Source organism: Sapajus apella, unplaced genomic scaffold (assembly GCF_009761245.1).
Source record: "Sapajus apella isolate SASKATOON/1434 unplaced genomic scaffold, GSC_monkey_1.0 scaffold2, whole genome shotgun sequence".
NCBI classification, from domain to species: domain Eukaryota; kingdom Metazoa; phylum Chordata; class Mammalia; order Primates; family Cebidae; genus Sapajus; species Sapajus apella.
Window position 1 is genome coordinate 29051368 of NW_022436942.1, and position 17546 is coordinate 29068913.

The 17546-nt window shown below is 39.6% G+C and overlaps 1 protein-coding gene across 4 annotated transcripts in view; it reads left to right on the forward strand.

Annotated features, from left to right (window-relative positions):
- Positions 1 to 12501: 12501 nt before the first annotated feature.
- RAB3IP (RAB3A interacting protein) overlaps positions 12502 to 17546 on the forward strand; it is a 65879-nt gene continuing 60834 nt past the window's right edge. The window contains exon 1 of one of the 4 annotated variants that reach the window (XM_032295482.1): positions 12502 to 12852. Coding sequence is in view for 3 of the 4 variants with exons in the window: in XM_032295498.1 (XP_032151389.1) it covers positions 13714 to 13724 (11 nt within the window). In the remaining variant the exon portion in view is untranslated. Of the gene's footprint in view, positions 12853 to 13199; positions 13725 to 17546 lie in introns of those variants that run through there. The other 3 variants (XM_032295498.1, XM_032295490.1, XM_032295477.1) reach the window with 3 other exon arrangements.

The window sequence follows — 17546 nt, forward strand, 5'->3', positions numbered from 1 at the left end:
AACATAAATAAGCATAGACCACAACTGATAGGCAGCAGGTCTGGGCAGCATCCAAACCTCTCTATAAAATCTTCTTGGCCTTCATGCTGTTTTTGAACAACGCTCAGTTTTTCAAGTAGTTGACATTTTCCCTCAATTAGTCTAGACAGCGTTTCAGCAAACTTTTTCTGTCTTCCCACATAAAGCTGACTCCTAACAGATCTAAAACCTCTCCACAAAAAAAAGGGAACAGCAAAAAATCCAAAAATAGCTGCCCCTATCACCCATTCCCATGGAAAACCATAAGAATTAGAATCTGCTCCCATACTTTGATGCAGTGCTGCCACAACCCTGTGTAGCACCTCAAGTGTGGGTGAGGGGTAGCCCAGGGCTCATCCAGAGAGACAAGGCTGCTCTGGTGGTCGCTGCAGTAACTGGGGCCTGTGGCGGCCACAACAAAGAGCAGAGAACAGTCAGCCTTCTGTCTGGAACCTGAATTGCAGGGGGCAAGCAGAGCAGACCACCACTGCAGAGCTGACTCTGGGGGGAGCTGGGGGACGTGGAGGCTAGCTGGGAGACACGGGGAGATCTGGGGAATGCAGGCACCCACAGACCTCACAGGTCCATGCTGCCTTTTTCTTTTTACTTTATTTTTAGAGATGGCATCTTGTCATGTTGTCAGGCTGGTCTTGTACTCCTAGCCTCCAGCAAACCTTCTGCCTTGGCGTCGCAAAGTGCTGGGATTACAGGCATGAGCCACGGTACCTGGCCTAAAATTTTTTTCTACTTTAGTATGTCCAAAATATCCTGATGAAACAGAATACATATTTTCTTGGGCAGGTATCAAGTGTAACAAATTAAAATCTGTTCAGAAACTACTTTCTTAAAAGTTATTGTATTTCATCAAATCCAAGATACTGTTGATTATAAAACCCAGTGTACTACCAAGAAAAAAGAAAACAGTTTTGGTTAAAGACATGATGTTTTTAGCCATAAAAATTTATAAGATACATCCTAATTCAGAGACATTAAAATATGAAAAACATTGCATCTTAGATCAGGAGCAGCAGCTCATGCTTGTAATCCTTGCACTTTGGGAGGCCAAGGTGTGCAGATTGCCTGAGCTCAGGAGTTCGAGACCACTCTGGACAACATGGTGAAACCTCGTCTCTACCAAAATAAAGTTAGCCAGGTGTCGTGGTGCACGCCTGTAGTCCCAGCTACATGGGAGACTGAGGTACAAGAATTGCTTGAACCCAGGAGGCAGAGGTTACAGTGAGCTGAGATCGCGCCACTGTGCTCCAGCCTGTGCGACAGAGTAAGACTCCATCTCAAATAATAATAATAATAATGTTACATCTTAGTCTGCAGTAAAATGAAGGCCAGGGACAGTGGCTCATGCCTGTCCAATGCAGAGGAGGCCAAGGCAGAAGGATCACTTAAAGCCTGGAGTTTGAGACCGACCAGCCTGGGCAACATAGTGAGACTCCATCTCCAAATACAAAAAGAAATTTTTAATTATCAGTCTCAGTAACATGGCAAACCTCATCTCTACCAAAAAATAAAAAAATTAGCCAGGTATGTGTAGTCCCAACTACTTGGGAGGCTGAGGCAGGAAGATCACTTAAACTCAGGAGGCAAATATATAGACAGCAAGTAGACCAGTGGTTGCCTAGAACTGGGGCTACAAGTGAAATTATTGTAAATGGAGAATCTTATTGCAACATGAAGAATCTTTCGAGGATAATGGCAATGTTCTTAAACTGGAATGTAGTGTGGTTACACAACTCTATACATTTACTGACAATTATTGATTCATATACTTATAATGAGTGAATTTTATGATATGTAAATTATACCTTAATAAAGTTAATTTAAAAACTAAATATAAAATAATACAGGATGGCAAGAAGTTGTTGGAGGTATAGAAACAGATTTGGTACTTAACTGATAATTGTTAAAAGTGGAAATGAGTGTGTATGATCTTATTTCACTCTTTTTCTTCATTTGTACTTATTTAAATTTTCAAAAAAGAGCTGTATTTTAAAAAATAAAAAATAATAAAGGGAGCTGAGAACAAAGGAGCATTTCCCTTGTCTATTAGAGACAAAATTTTTAGGTCCATCTGAAGCAACTTTAGATACTTAGTCAATGTTTGTAACTAGTTTATGATACATGAAAAGAAAATGTATTATTCTTGCTCACATATTTATATAAACTTATAAATATATAAATGTACATATGCAGTCTATCTTGCTAATTATGTTATTTAGGTCTTCTATATCCTTACTTAATTTTTGACCCCTTGATCTGTTCTGGATGAGATAAATTAACCATTCATGTTTTCTGTGGATTTTTCTTTTTATTTAATGTAGTTTTACTTTATAAAGTTCAATTCTATGTTATTTGGTACACTGGTATTTAAATTTGTAAGTGTGAAATCTTGATTTTTCATCTCATGTTTTATAAAGTGCCTATCTTTGTCTCATTTAATGCTTTTTTCCTGAATTTAACTTTGAGATAAAATCTTGATCTTGGCTTTAATTTGCTTGGTATGCCTTTGCCTATCTTTTTATTTCCACCTTTTTAAATTATTTTGTTTTCACTGTATCTTATGTATATAGCACAAGGCTGAGATTTGCCCTGATGTCCCAGCTGAAAAAATTAATTGAAAAATTTCAGTGCTTATTGAAAAGAAAGTCATGTCATGTTTGATTTTACTTTACCTATCTCTGCTGTTGTTGTTAGGCTTTGTTTGCAGTGCTCATTTACGTATTTGTCACTACATATATTCTTTGTGTATGCAGGTTTTCTGAACTTGAAAGTTTGCATTTTTGTTCCGGTGGTCATCTTAATAACTTTGAAATTATTTTTTATAATTATTAAAAGCATTGAACAGTATATTTCCTATTCCTTGCCTCTTTACCTCTAATTATATTGTTTTTGTAATGTTTACCTTATTTCTTTTCTCTTTCAGCTTTTGTTGTTTATTTCATGTGATATTGCCAAGACTTACAACAGTTAATCTCTGTTCTATGACCATAATTCTCAACATTGTTTTAGACTTACTTCCACAGATAAATGGATTTAATGATTGCTGTCAGTCTCCTCCCACTGTCCATATTTCTGAATTTATTGCTTTGGTAGCTGAAATTCATTCTCTTGGAATATCCTTTAAAAAAGGGTAATATGAAAATCATATTGCTGGCAGGTTCAAAAGAGTTTGTTCATTACATTTTTATTTGAACAAGTTTCTCTGGTATGAAATCCTTGGATATAAAATCCTTAGAATTATATTTTAATTTTTTCCCCTTATAGATGTCTTGATTATGTAGCTATGGATGCCCCAAGGATTCTCTCATTATCTTTGAAATCTAGTAGCTATACAAGACTAGGTCTTGGTTTGATTATTATTGCCATTTTTTTCTTTGGGATATGGCATGCTCTTTCAGTCTATAGATTTAGGTCCTTTATTTCTAGAAAGTGTCTCAAAATATTTATCTGCTTTTTTTTCCTGTTCCAACTTCCAGATTCTTTTGTTAGATTATGCACATATTGGATTTCTTTTGTCTCTTTCCATTTACATAATTTTCTCTCTAATCTTTTTAAAACATTTTTTTTCATTTTCATTTCGTTTAATTTGCTTGTGATTCTTTAAACATTTTTATTTTGCTTTTTTCCCCCTTAACAAGTGTTTATTCCAAGTTTGTGTTAATTTTGTCTTCATTTTTGAAACAGTTGTTTTTTCCTCTCCCTTTTCAATTCATATTTAAGTTCCTTTTGTGGTTCTGCTGAAGGGACTTAAGAAATTTGAGTTAGTCATACTTATTAGTTCATGCCACATTTCAGAATTGATTCATGCAAGACTAGTTTTATTTATTTATGGTTTCCTTTTTATTCCTATTCCTATCCTCCCCTGGATAAGCAATATTGCAAATGCATTAAATATGTATCTTTTTGTTTGCGTATATTTTTTGTAAAATGTGTGTGGTTTTTATATACGCACCTTAAAAATTAAAAAAAAAAAAAAAGTTTTTTAGAGATAGAGTCTTGCTATGTTGCCCTAGCTAGCCTCGAACTCCTGGGCTCAAGAGATCCCCTGCCTCAGCCTCCCAAGTAGCTGGTACTACAGGCCTGCATCACCGTTCCTGGATAATTGATTACTTTTTGATTGATTGCTCATGTTTGGAGGAGAGGTTTTCCAAGACATGCTAATTGCAGAAGGTTTGTGCTGAGAGGCCTGGACCATGTTTCAGCCTAATAGGAATTCTGCTCATGACACAAAGGTTGTGTAGATGAGTTCCTTTAGCTTCTACTTTTAACTAAGAGAAATTGGCAATCACAGGGCTGCTCACATCGCAGTCTCTTTTTTTTTTTTTTCCGTTTGGACTCACCAATACAATGCTTTCTGCATATATGGTATGTCTGAATGATTCTTCTTTCAATGGTGCCTTACCGCCTTCTTTTTTATAATAAACCAGGTTGAGGGAAGGCACTGCTGCCCATCCACATACTTGATTTACTTATTTCAAATGAAAATTGTTGGTTTTGTCTCTAAGGTAAGTTACTTTGTTAAATGTGCTTTGTTGACATTGATGATGTCTTTTGCAGTCTATAGGCATTTACATCTTTTATCAAAGTATTTCTGCCTTTCACTCTGTTTCACATATATTGTAGTTCAGGGTTTCAAGTATCTACTGTTTTCAATGAAAATAAATTTTGTAGTATTGTCATTATCCTTGTTACTACTGAGTAACTTCTGAGAGGTGGAGGAGTAGAGGATGCTCTCTTTACTCTCTGGATACATTTTTAAAATCACTGTTTTATGTATATATTATGTTAACTCAACTAGATTGTAGTTGGGAGAATTTTCTGCTTTACTTTGTACTATGCATTCTTTACTGTTGATTCCTAAAGTTAAGTGTCATGAAAATTACTTCCAATGTTTTTTGAAAAATGTCAGATAGGCCCAATTCTTAAAGCTTCTGATTCATAAAGCCTGTTTAAATAAGCATTTCAGGTGATTCTGATGCTAGTGGTTCACCAATTGCACGTTGTACATAGTACCACTCAATAATTAATTGACTGACTTACAAGGGCATGGATATTTATGTGAGGACGCTTGGTATAGGAAATGGAGTAGATATTGTTTTTATAAATAAGGCTTGCTGAGGGTACACAGTAAATACATACAATTTTATCTGTCACTTTTAAAAATAAAAAACACTGGCTGAGATAAAATATGCAGCAATAGAGGGGGGACTGAAGCAGCAATTTTTTTTTTTTTGGAGAATAAAGAAACATTTTGTTCTATCTCAGAAATATTCTGTCATCTGTTTAATTGAATATTAGCCCACTAATGATACACAATAAATCACTGATAAATGACAGCATCAAAATTAGGCAAACACTGAGAGACAAGACTCCCCCAAAGTAGCGCAAGAAATACAAGTTATCTATGTGTTTATGTGAATAACCAGGCAGATACTACCTTAAGGTTAATTTAAACAAAAGATGAATTGTTCATTAATTTGTGGATGTGCTAGATACATCAAAGTGTAATGTCTTCCCTATTTCTACCCGTATTATTATTTTATTTATTTTTATTTTTATTTTTTGGCAGCAGACTGCTAGTTCTTTCTTCCTGGGCAGATGTCTGCTGACAAAGAGACCACATTTTCTGACTTCCCGTGTTTGGCTATGTGATAAAGTTCTCATGAAGTAATGAGTCCTGCTTTATTTTTCTTCACAGCACATATTATTACTTGACATGATGTTATATATTTATGCCTGTATTGACTGTCTCTTCCATTAGAATGTAAGAGCCATTAAAAAGCAGCAGAGATATTATCTTATTCTCTGTCATTTTCCGAGTATCTGAAAAGTATCTGACAGGTAAAGGACACTCAGTAAGTAAAGGAACTCATGCATAATTATTGCAAAAATATAGAGATTAGGTATTACGAGATATGTGGACCCCAGTGTTCCTATAATGAGGATGTAGTAGGCCTAATGAAGAATAGTTTATCTTGATTTGGGTTGCCAGTTGAACTTGAATGACTGCCCTCTGTGTGTATACTTAGCATTTATATTTTCAAAGGGAGGGGGACTGACTGGGTTGATTTCCATCAGCAGAATGGAGAATCCCTATTGGGGAGAGCTTCATGCCGCTTCACAAGTTTGACCTTTCTCATCTTCAATCTAGCCACACAGTGTTGATTTTGGCTCAGGTATCTATCCAGGTCCAGTTATTAGTGGTTAACACAGCATGGTTGGTTTCACTTAATGTACAATGGCATGAGTCACAGCAACAATGTACAGAAGACCATCTATCCTCATAAGAATGTGGTGAACACTGCTGCCACTTCCATGCTTTCAAAATAAATATTATCCTTTCAAAATAGTTGCTTCATAGGAAGTTGTCTGTATTTGTGTTATATGTATTTCAGATACTTGACAACATTTTTGTAGATTCCTGTTTTGAAGTGTTAGGATGATATAATGGAAATATATAGACTAGTATTCCAAAGACTGGGGTTCAAGACGCAGCTTTGGCATATTTTAGCTGTGTGACCTTGGATAAATCACTTCCTCTTCTGGGGTCTCAGCTTTCTCATTTGTGAAAATAGATAGTGAGGGGAGATGCCTTAAAGATCACTTCCAACTCCAATAATCTATGACTCTAATTCTTTTTCAGAGTTTTCATGGCATTACTGTGAATATTCCCGATTATATTGAACATCCTTTGTTTCTTGATTTTTTTTGAGACAGAGTCTCATTCTGTTGCTCAGGCTGGAGTGCAGTGGCCCAATCTTGGCTCACTGCAAACTTCACCTCCCAGGTTCAAGCAATTCTCCTGCCTCAGCCTCCTGAGTAGCTGGGATTACAGGCACCCACCACCACGTCCAGCTAATTTTTATATTTTTAGTGGAGACAGGGTTTCCCCATGTTGGCCAGGCTGGTCTTGAACCCCTGACCTCAGGTGATCTGACCACCTCAACTTCCCAAAGTGCTGGGATTACAGGTGTGAACCACCACACCGAGCCCCAAACACCCTCTCTTTGAATGTAGATTTGATTTTTTGGAACAGATAAAATTGATCAGAGCCAAGTCTGGTTAATACTACCTATGGCAAAGGTAGATGATACTAACTTTAAAACTTGAAATTCTCATTGATTCCTTTCTCACCTTTATTTCTGTATATCCAGTTGCTAGTGGCAGAAAACCCATCATAATCTGTCATAAGCAAAGAGAAAATTACTAGTTCATGTTATTAAATAGTCCAGGGTACTGGCTTCAGCCACAGGTTGATCCAGGAAGTAAAATGATGTCATTAGGACTCACACTTGGTTTTCTTCTCTCTCAGATCTGCCTTCTCCATGTTAGTTCCATTTTTAGGCATGTTTTCCAATGGGGGCAAGATTGTTGCCAGCAGCTTACATTTGATCTCAGCAATCTACATAGAGAGATTCATTTTTCCCAACTTCTCAAAAGTCCCAGAACTGACTCTTATTGGCCCTGCTTGAGTCATTTGCTTATCACTGAATCCATCACAGAGACTAGGCATATTCTCTGACTGGTCATGCCTGGGTCACATATTCACCCCTAGAACTGGGGGAATTCCGTTCCACTGGAATCATGTGGACTGAATATGGTAGAAAGATGCTTCTCCAAGTAACATCAATGTGCTGATCTCAAAAAGACATAACAGATGCCAAGTAAGCTGTGTGTGTGTGTGTGTGTGTGTGTGTGTGTGTGTGTGTGTGTGTATGTGTGTGTAACAGAGAGAGAGAGCGCAAGTGAGACATCTAATCACTTGTTGCATTGGACAACATCCTTTGAAATGTTTCCATTTCTCAGCTTTGATGAAGTATAGGCAACTATCTCATTGTAGCTTCCTATCTATTTCCTTGCCTATAGTCATTCTCTCCTCAAATATATTCTAGGCATTGCCAACGCAAGTCTTCCTAAAGCATTGTTTTTATCATTTTACTATCCAGCTCAAAAAATCTTTCAGAAACCCTCTTCTATCAAATTCTGTATTCTTCAGCCTGGCACTTATGATCTTTCCACAATCTGGCTCCTGTGTATCCTTCCAGGCTTATCTATCTACTGCACTTGTTCCATGACCAACTAATCTGCATTGCTTACCATCTCTGAACACAGCATGTTTTCCTAACTCTGCCTTTGCTCTATTTGTACGTCCTACCCCATTGCCATTTCTCTCATCCCAAGTCTCATCTCAGATGATGAGCTAGAGACTGCTAGTTCTCTTCAATATCTGTTCTCCCCTTCTTCATTAGTGTTAGAACCATTGATTTTTAGCTGGGCACTGGTTACCCAATAAAGACTACACTTGACCAAGAGAGAATAGTGTAGTGATATATACAACTTTTGAAAGTGGTCTAGAATAAAGGCATGTGTTCCTTTCTGCCCCTACCTCCTTTTTGCTCACTGGAAAAAGGATGTAATGGCTGGAGCTTGAGCAGCCACGATGGATCACAAGGTAGAAGCTGCATTTAGGATGGGAAAGCCACAATGAAAGAAGCCTGTTGCTCTGCTGATTAGAGTCATCTGTACTGATGTGAGAGTAACACAGTTTACTTTCTTTAGGCTACTGTTACTTCGAGTTTTTTAACTGCTACAGAAATCAATCCCTGTATGAAAACATATTGTTTAGGGTAATTTTCTGGTGGCAGTAACAAGAATTGTTGAAAGTTATATAAAGCAAAAAGGGGGAATTATTTTAAGGACAGAAGGCTTTCTTATAGAACCTATGGGAAGAGATGAAGGAAGCTTCAGTAATAGATTGGTAGCTGGAATTAAAATACTAATGGGAGACCAGGAAGCCCTCCCATTGTGTCTCATCTCACCTCTCTTCCTTCTTACTAAAAATTATTTACATAGTTGGTACAGAGAAACAACAAATAAATATTTCTTTGATGGATGGCAATTTGTGTGTGTGATAAACTGGATCCAAAGTCAATTCTCAAAATGTTTTCTTATATATATGTAGCTTGTTAAAGTGATTCTTTTGAAGGAGGGATCATATTTTTTAGAGTCTAAGCTCTCTGTTAAACCCTTTCTCTCAATTTTTCTCAGTCGCTTATTCTAACGTCAGAAAAGGGGCCTGAAATACAGGGTTGTTCATATTTAATATCATGATAACACTTTCGAGATTGCTCCACTTTTGTCCAGAAGTTGCAAAAGCCAGTTTTTATAAGAACGCAAGCATTGGCACTCAGCATCTATGTTGCTAGACAAGGAAGTGATAGATTACTTTTGGTACATTTTCTCTATAATTGTCTCGTTTTCATTTCATTTTTGCATTGTGATTATTTACTGAGTTCTCACTTATACCTAGTTTTTGCCCTTCCTGGTTTCTTATATTCTTGCCAGCTCTTTGATAGGTTTGATAGGACATTTTACATATTTTATGAGCACTTTAAGTTGCTTTTGGTGGAAGAATCAGCCAGAGTCTCTAGTCTGCCATACCACTAGACACAAAAGTCCAACATGCTTTTTAGAGTTTTCACTTCATTCGGTTGTAAGATATTAACCTGCATTCCAAACAACAGAGGTAGGGTTCTCACTCTGGTGGCCTAAGCGTCCCATCCACAAACACGAAGAATAATTACCTTTCCACCTGCATCAAATTGTTTTTTGTACGGGACTCATGTAATCATTAACATGAAGTCAGTTTGCAACTGGAAAATACCATGAAAACACACATTTTCTTAACTTTAAAAACAAAACGTAGGTAAATAATAAAAGTTATAACTAAGGGTAATAACCTTAGAATGGGTTTTGAAATTTAAAATTTCTGTATCTTTGCACTCATCTCCTTTGTTTCTGGCCCAAGGTATAAATGAAAAAGTCTTAAGATTTAAAAAAATATATTATTTTATATGTTATATTTGACATTAATTGTATAATTTACATTTTTAGAAAATAAAAAGAAAAAATAAAGAGAAAGAGCAACCTTGAGCACACTATAAAATCTTTCACTTTCTTTCTTTTTTTTTTTTTTTGAGATGGAGTCTCGCTTTTATTGCTCAGGCTGGAGTACAATGGTGTGAGCAGCTCACTGCAACCTCCACCTCCCAGGTTCAAGTGATTCTCCTGCCTCAGCCTCCTGAGCAGCTGGGATTATAGATGCCTGCCACCACACCTGGCTAATTGTTCTATTTTTAGTAGAGAGGGGGTTTCACCATGTTGCCCAGGCTAGTCTTGAACTTCTGACCTCAAGAGATCTGCCCACCTCCATGATTACAGGCATGAGTCACTGCACCTGGTTTTTTGTTTTGTTTTGTTCTTATGAGACAGAGTCTCACTCTGTCACCCAGGCTATTGTGCGGTGGCATGATCTCGGTTCACTGCAACCCCTGCCTCCTGGATTCAAGTGATTCTCCTACTTTGGCTTTCCAGGTAGCTGGGACTACAGGTGTGCACCATCACGCACAGCTAATTTTTGTATTTTTTTTTTTTTTTTTTTTTTTTTTTGGTAGAGACGGGGATTCACTATGTTGGCCAGGCTGGCCTCAAACTCCTGACCTCAAGTGATCCACCCACCTCGGCCTCCCAAAGTGTTGGGATTACAGGCATGAGCCACCACGTCCATCCAAATAATCTTTCACACTTTGAAATTTTGTGAAATAGCTGTCCTTTTTATATATGGGTAAGCTATGAAACTTAAGATGCCCACAGCACTTTACATATTTTATAGGCTGAGATTATGAATGTCTAACATTCTGTAATGTATCTTGGTCTCTGTTCTGCAAGAACACTGAAGTATTATTATAGGTAACAATCTCTATCACTCATCTCAAATAGTGCTAGCACGTTAAGTATTCAAGAGGAAACATCCTTCAGTATATTCCAAAAAGCCTCATGGATGGTAGGTGATTTGTAAATGGACCAAACAGGACTTGGGCACACGGTTACTGCTATTTCCTGTAGATCATGTTGTCTTAGGTCTTATGTAGAATATATCATAGGACTTGTCCTCTAAACATTCACATACTCAAGACTGCACTCTACATGCATGCCATTCATTCATTCTGCATTTATTCAGTCCTACTGCATGTCAGACCTCGTGCCTGTTCTCAAGAAGCTCACAGTCTAGGAAAATGGAGAAATATAGCTACAATTATAACTCTATGTGATAAGTGTTACAAAGCAATAAGGTGTTATGGAAGCCCTGGTAGGGGCACTTAGCCCATACTGGAGTGGGTGGGATAGAGCTGAGTGGCCAAGAACAGGGAAAGGTTCACAGTGGAACTGTTGTCTAGGCTAAATAATGGATAACAAATAATTAGGAAGCCAAGGAAAAGGTGGAAGATCAAGACATAAAAAGAAACAGCATATGAAAATACAGAGATGTATATAAGTATGGCAAGACTGGGGGGCCTCAGTGGTTTGCTATATATTTAATTTATTCATTTCACGTAGCTATTATTGACATACTTGTCTCCCCATGTAGGTTTGAGTCCTTGAATGGTGGGGACTTTGTAATGGTTTCTCTGTCCCTATGTCTAACAGGAGGCACACAGATGGAGTGCAGTAAAATGTTTGATGAATGAATGACCAGCTATGTGGTGTAAGGGAGAATAGTTAGGAGTCCATTAATGAGAAGGGTCATTTCTAGTGGCAATGAGTATCAGATAAGATAGATTTAAGAATTATTTAGAAATTAGGATAAATAAGACTTGGTGATATATTGATGATGGGGTATAAAATAAGAAAAACTGACTTTCAAGGTTTCTGGATTATAGATGCATGGTAATAGTTATAATGGTATAATAACAGCTAATATTCATTAGGCACTCTGTGTCACGAAGTACACAAAGTGTTTACATGAATTAAGCCATTTAAACTCTCAATGACTCAGTGAGGCAGGTTCTCATATACTCATTAACAGATGAGAAAATTGGGGCTATAGAGAGATTCACTTGCCCAAGATCACTCAGCTAGCAGGTGGCAGACTCAAACCCAATAATTCTGACTCCAACAGCCATACACATAGTCTACTTTTCTTTACTGCCTCTAGTAGAGGAGATTAATACCCAGAATAATACTCCTATTCAATATGTGTATCACATAAATTGCACATTTCTCTTTTGCTAAACATAAACTCATACGATGACTGCCTATTTTCTGATTTTTGGGAGCTTGGCTCTTTCTGTGTTTTTCCTTCCTGGAAGAACTAAAGTGGGGTGGAAGTTTGATAAAACAGTTGACAGAAAAGATGAGATAAGGCAGGTACAGACAAGACATTCTCGAACGCTCTGGCAGTTGCTGGAATGGTGGGATATGGGTTCTACAGGATTCCTCCCCTCCTATCCCCCGCCACACACACGTCGTAAGGTGTATATGGCCATGGAGTATCAGGTTGGTTCTAGGAGTCCTCAATTCACGGCGAAGGTGCAGCTTCTCCTTCCTGGGGAGCGCAACATGCTTGAAGTCAACCTGAGGCCGCCTCTCCCGACCCCGCCGGTTCCCAGGGAAACCGCCCACAGAGGAACCTGGGGCCAGGGCCATGACACCTGCGACGAGCCCCGCCTGGCGCCAGGGGGCGCGGAAACGCGTCCGCCCCTAGGCCTCAAGCCGGGTTCGCCCCGCCCCTGCCGGCCACACCCCCATCCCCGCCCTCCCTCCGTGAGGATCCGCCGCTCCGGGCCCGGCCCCGCTCCGCTTCCGGCGCAGGCGCAGTCCGGTGTTCCCTCAGCAGCTGCCGGCGCCTTGAGCCCGCCGCCACGGAGTGTAGCGAGAGGGGCTCGCCGCCCTCCTCTGCCTCTCGCTGCTTCGGGGCGCGCTCTCTGCGGCTCTGCGAGCGCCCCTGAGCGCTGGCCGCGGCCGCGGTGGGTTAGTCAGGTGAGTGGGGCCGCGGGAGGGAGAGGCCCGGGGCGTGGAGCACCGCCCCCCTCGGCGCCCGCGCGCCCGCCTCCTGCGAGTCGGCCGGGAGGGGGCCGCGGCAGGTGCAGGTGCCGGCTCCTTGGAGGGCGCGGGCAGCGGGGGTTCGGCGGGATGCCCCGGCCCCGCAAGCGCGCCGTCCGCCTGGGCACTGGGGCTCCGGGCCCTTGCGGGGGGCGTGTGGGGGCCTCGGCGCCCCGGGTCAGCCGGCCATCCTCTGGGCTGCTAGTGGGCGTCGTTCGGCGGCTCCTCCCCCGGGCACGGACGCGTTACTCATTAACTGCGCGGTCCCGCGCGCCTGAGGCGGGGAGCCAGAGCCGGCCGAATTACCTGGCGGCGGGAGGGCGGGCGGGCGCGGCCGAGAGGGGAGGGCCGGGGTTGCGAAGTGGGTGAAGAGAGTTCCCGAGCAAGTCGGAAGCCACTCACGACACCGGACACCGTGCGGCAGGACTGTGGACTAGGCAGTAGCTGTGGACCTGTGGTGGTTTCGTACCCCAGTCTTAGGAAACGACGCGCGAGGCACCGTGCCGAGGCGTAGAGGTCACCCTCGGGAGGTTTCGGTGAAACCTGGTGGGAAATTACGGGCAGGTGCCCGGAGTCGCGCCCGAGGATCTCCGTGCAGCCCGACTCGTGTTCCGGGGAGTTGAGACGAGCTGCACGGGTGAGATTGCACCGGCTCTGCCATCCCAGCATTGACTACTAGCCCCGACCGTCCAGGGAAGCGCGAGCTTCCTGGCTCCAGAAGTGATGATGATGCTGGGTAGAAGCCTCAGCAAGTGAAGAGTTGCGGGTTGTTATGGGATTAAAAAAGAGATCTCTGCAATGGCTAAGGGGTAAGGTCTTGAAAGACAGGAGCGCTGAGTTAGTACTGATTCCCGAGAGGCAATTTAGTTTCGTGGAAATGTTGCCTGTTCGGAGGCTACCTGTTATACACTTTCCTCCTACCCCCGCCCCACCTTTCCCTTTCAGTGTCGGGTTAACAGCCTTGTAATCTTTTGCAGTGGAATGATTGCATAATTGGAGGGGCTCGTAAGAGGATTACAAAAAAACTGATCCATTGTAAATCAACTGAAAGACCCAGTATCTTGTTCATTATCCTTTTTCTCATTTTGTTGTTAATGACGGTTTTTTTTTTTTTTTTAATGGTGAATGACAAATCAAGGAGAAAAGAGGCAGAATAGGGTTATAGACCAATCAGAGTAAATATTTGATACTGTTAAATATTTCACCAGTTTTATGGGGCCTTGTTCTGTTACCATTTGTTATTTATTTACTAGTGCTGTGCATTTCTATAGGACTTACCGTGTTTGGACAGACATTGTATTCCAGTTACAGTTTATGTGATCTAATCCTAAAGCCCTTGTGGAATTTATAGAAATAAACAGGCAATTAAGTAGTCTATTTTTTTTAATGATTAGAGGAAAAGTCTTTGCTTTTTTTTTTCATTACAGTAGTGTTGTGAACCAAGGTGTTTAATATAACTCTTCCTTGTGTGTTTGGCAAACAGCTTATCTGTGGTATTGAATACGTGTAACCTTTTACCAGGATGGCGATTTGATGTTTAGCTGCTTTGTGGGATTTCTGAATAGATCCTATTGTACTTTTTGAATTAGTGTAGTTAACCATATGCTTCCTTTAATATTCTTTATCTTTTATTTTCCTTAAACTCTCATCTTCCCCCAACACACACACATCCTCTACAAATAATTTTTAAAATTGAAAGGTTCTTAGAAATCTTTCACCCCCTCATTTTTTAAACATGGTAGGAAAAAAACCTTGTAGATTACAGTAGTTTTGTATGCATTATGGTAGTTAGTATACTTTATTCTCCTCAGCAGGACTCGGTGAACAAATTAGTGAGCTGGGTGAATGAAAAATTATTTAAAGTTCAGCTCCATCACTTACTATGCATAAAACCTTGAGTAAATCATTTAACCTCTTTGAGCTTATTTTCTCCATTTGTCAATGGAAATACTATTAGGTTGAAACTGCTAATATTCTGCTGTTTATGTTTCAACTAATGTGAACTTCCTAATGGTGAGATGAGGATTTAATAAGATACTCCATTAGAGATGAGGGGAAGCCGGGAAGGAACAAATATGAGCTTGACTGTGTGCAAGGCACTGTGTGTGCTTGTTTTCGGTACCTTGATTCTTTAGTCCTCTGGACATTCCTGGGATATAGGTGGTTTATCAAATTTTACAAATCAGGAAATGGAGGCTTAGAAAGTTGCAATAATTTGGCTGGACGGGTGGCTAACGCCGGTAATCCCAACGTTTTGGGAGGCCGAGGCGGTGGATCACGAGTCTTGTCTCTACTAAAAATATGAAAATTAGCCCATCATGGTGGTGTGTACCTGTAATCCCAGCTACTCAGGAGGCTGAGGCAGGAGAATCGCTTGAACCTGTGAGGCGGAGGTTGCAGTGAGCCCAGATAGTGCCACTGTACTCCAGCCTGGGTGACAGAGTGAGACTCAGTCAAAAAAAGAAAGTTGCAATAATTTGTCTGTAGTTACTTAGTTGTCAGTGGTCATAGAGCTGGCCAGTGACAAAGCCAGCATTAAAAGCTGCATCTGACTGCCCAAAGTGGAACTTGGTGCTCTTGTTTCTTACATTCCTGGTGTGTACTTTCTTTTAAAGAGCTTTGTAACTATAAGGAGGCACACAGATCACAAGTGTTACCATTTGTATTTTTGGTTTAAAAATACCCAAGCTTTCTAATGACTGATAGCAGCATTGCTACTACAGTTACTTTTAAGTCTAGTGCTTATCATGCCAAGTCCTGGTCTAAGCATTATACTAACTCATTTACTCTCACAGTGAGCTAGGAGATAATACTTCATCCTTATTTTATAGTCGAGAAAATTGAGATGCTGAGACCTTATGTTTGCCCAAGGTCACATAGTTAATTAAGTGACAGGTCTAGATTAGATGTCAGTTTGTCTTCCATGTCTGTGCTCTTAACCACTACACTCTGTCATTTCTTCATGGCTTAAGTGGTAATGCGGAAGAATCGTTTGCTCATAATCACTACATTGTCACTTGTTTATGTGTAGCTTGTAATGCTGAAGAACTGTTTTTAATTTAGCTTTTATGAGATATGTAATATTAATGTAACATGAAATTCTCATTGTGTCACCAGAGATTTTTTTAAATCAAATATTCATTGAGCATCTACTCTGCAAGTCACAGTAGGGGTTAAAGGAAACTATTTATAAGAAATATGGAAGGTAGGGCCTTATAATCATTCCCTATCTTTGATAAGTTCTTCAAAATTTAGAAGGCGGTTTGTATATTTTAATGAATGTCAACTAAGACAAAGTGCTAGGATAGTTGAGTAGTGGAGAGGAAGGACAGATGGGTAGTGGGTAGAGAGATTTGTGCATTGAGGTAATGAGGGAAAGTGTTGAGGATATTCTGAAGGAGTACACTTTTTCAAACTAAGCTTTTGTCCAGTATGATTCTGATTAAGATGTAGTTCAACAAAATATAGTAAATTGGTTACTATGCATATGATATCCTAAAAAAAAATCTGAGCCTTTGAAAACTGCTTTCTAGCTAGTCTCTCCTTTTTTGTACTACTATCCTTAGTTGTACCAGGTAGTATTCTGTTTTAAAATTTTATGCTTTTATAATACTTAGTATATACCTCTTTTTGGTATTGATGAGCTTTGATATTTGTGTTGTATTTGTAACTATTTCTAGGGCTGTAGAAGCATGTTAATTGACAAGGTGGTTTCTTCCTCTCTTCTACAAGTGCTTTGAGAATAGGATTTACATCATTTTATAGCTTTAACATTGGGCTTGAAGGTTCTGTGCTGTGTTTGGTGATTTTGGGTCAGCTGAAGAATGTTAGTATGTATTGAAGCTGATCTAGCGGTAGAAATTGAAGTGAACATTGAGTGAGAAATGAAGGGACAAAGGAAGGAAGAAGGGGATACTTCTACAACTGGGAGCATTAACTTGTTTCTATTTTCCCTTGTGGTTTTTTTTTTTTTTCCAATTTACAACTAAACGAGATAGTTTTATAAGCTTACATTGTATATAGTCATGGTTAGAGAAAAGTGGAAAAAGTAACCTGATTTATCTTAGAATATAGACAACACAAAATTAGGTAACTATAACCATAAACTGATATTACTTAGAGGAAAAAGAATGAAAATTATGAAATTAGTTCAAGTTCATGAGAGATTAATGCTTGTAGTTAACAATAGGATTGTACGTATAAGCATAGTGGCAGTTGATGAAATTCCCCTGAGGGGTATGGTTACATGCACAAATAAGTATATGAATTGACAGTTTAGTATAAAGAAATTCTATTCAAAAATGTGAGACTGCTCTATAAGCACAAAGGAGCATACAGATGATAGCTTAGAACCGCTTAAATAAGTGAATTGTAATTTGATATGCCCAGATAATAGTATTGAATATTTGTTTGGGGGCACCTGGTTGTCAGGTAAGGATAAAGTATAAAAGAAAAACCAAAATAAGATTGAAATAACAAGCAAATTTGTATCAATTCCCTGTGGGGAAAATAATAATATTTGAACTATAGGCCTCAGAAAGACTAGTTTTCCCCTTCTTTTCCCTTTATCTAAGATAAAGATCCCTTCTGATTTGTAAGACAAACCCCTCAGTATGCTTTTGCTATTTTCC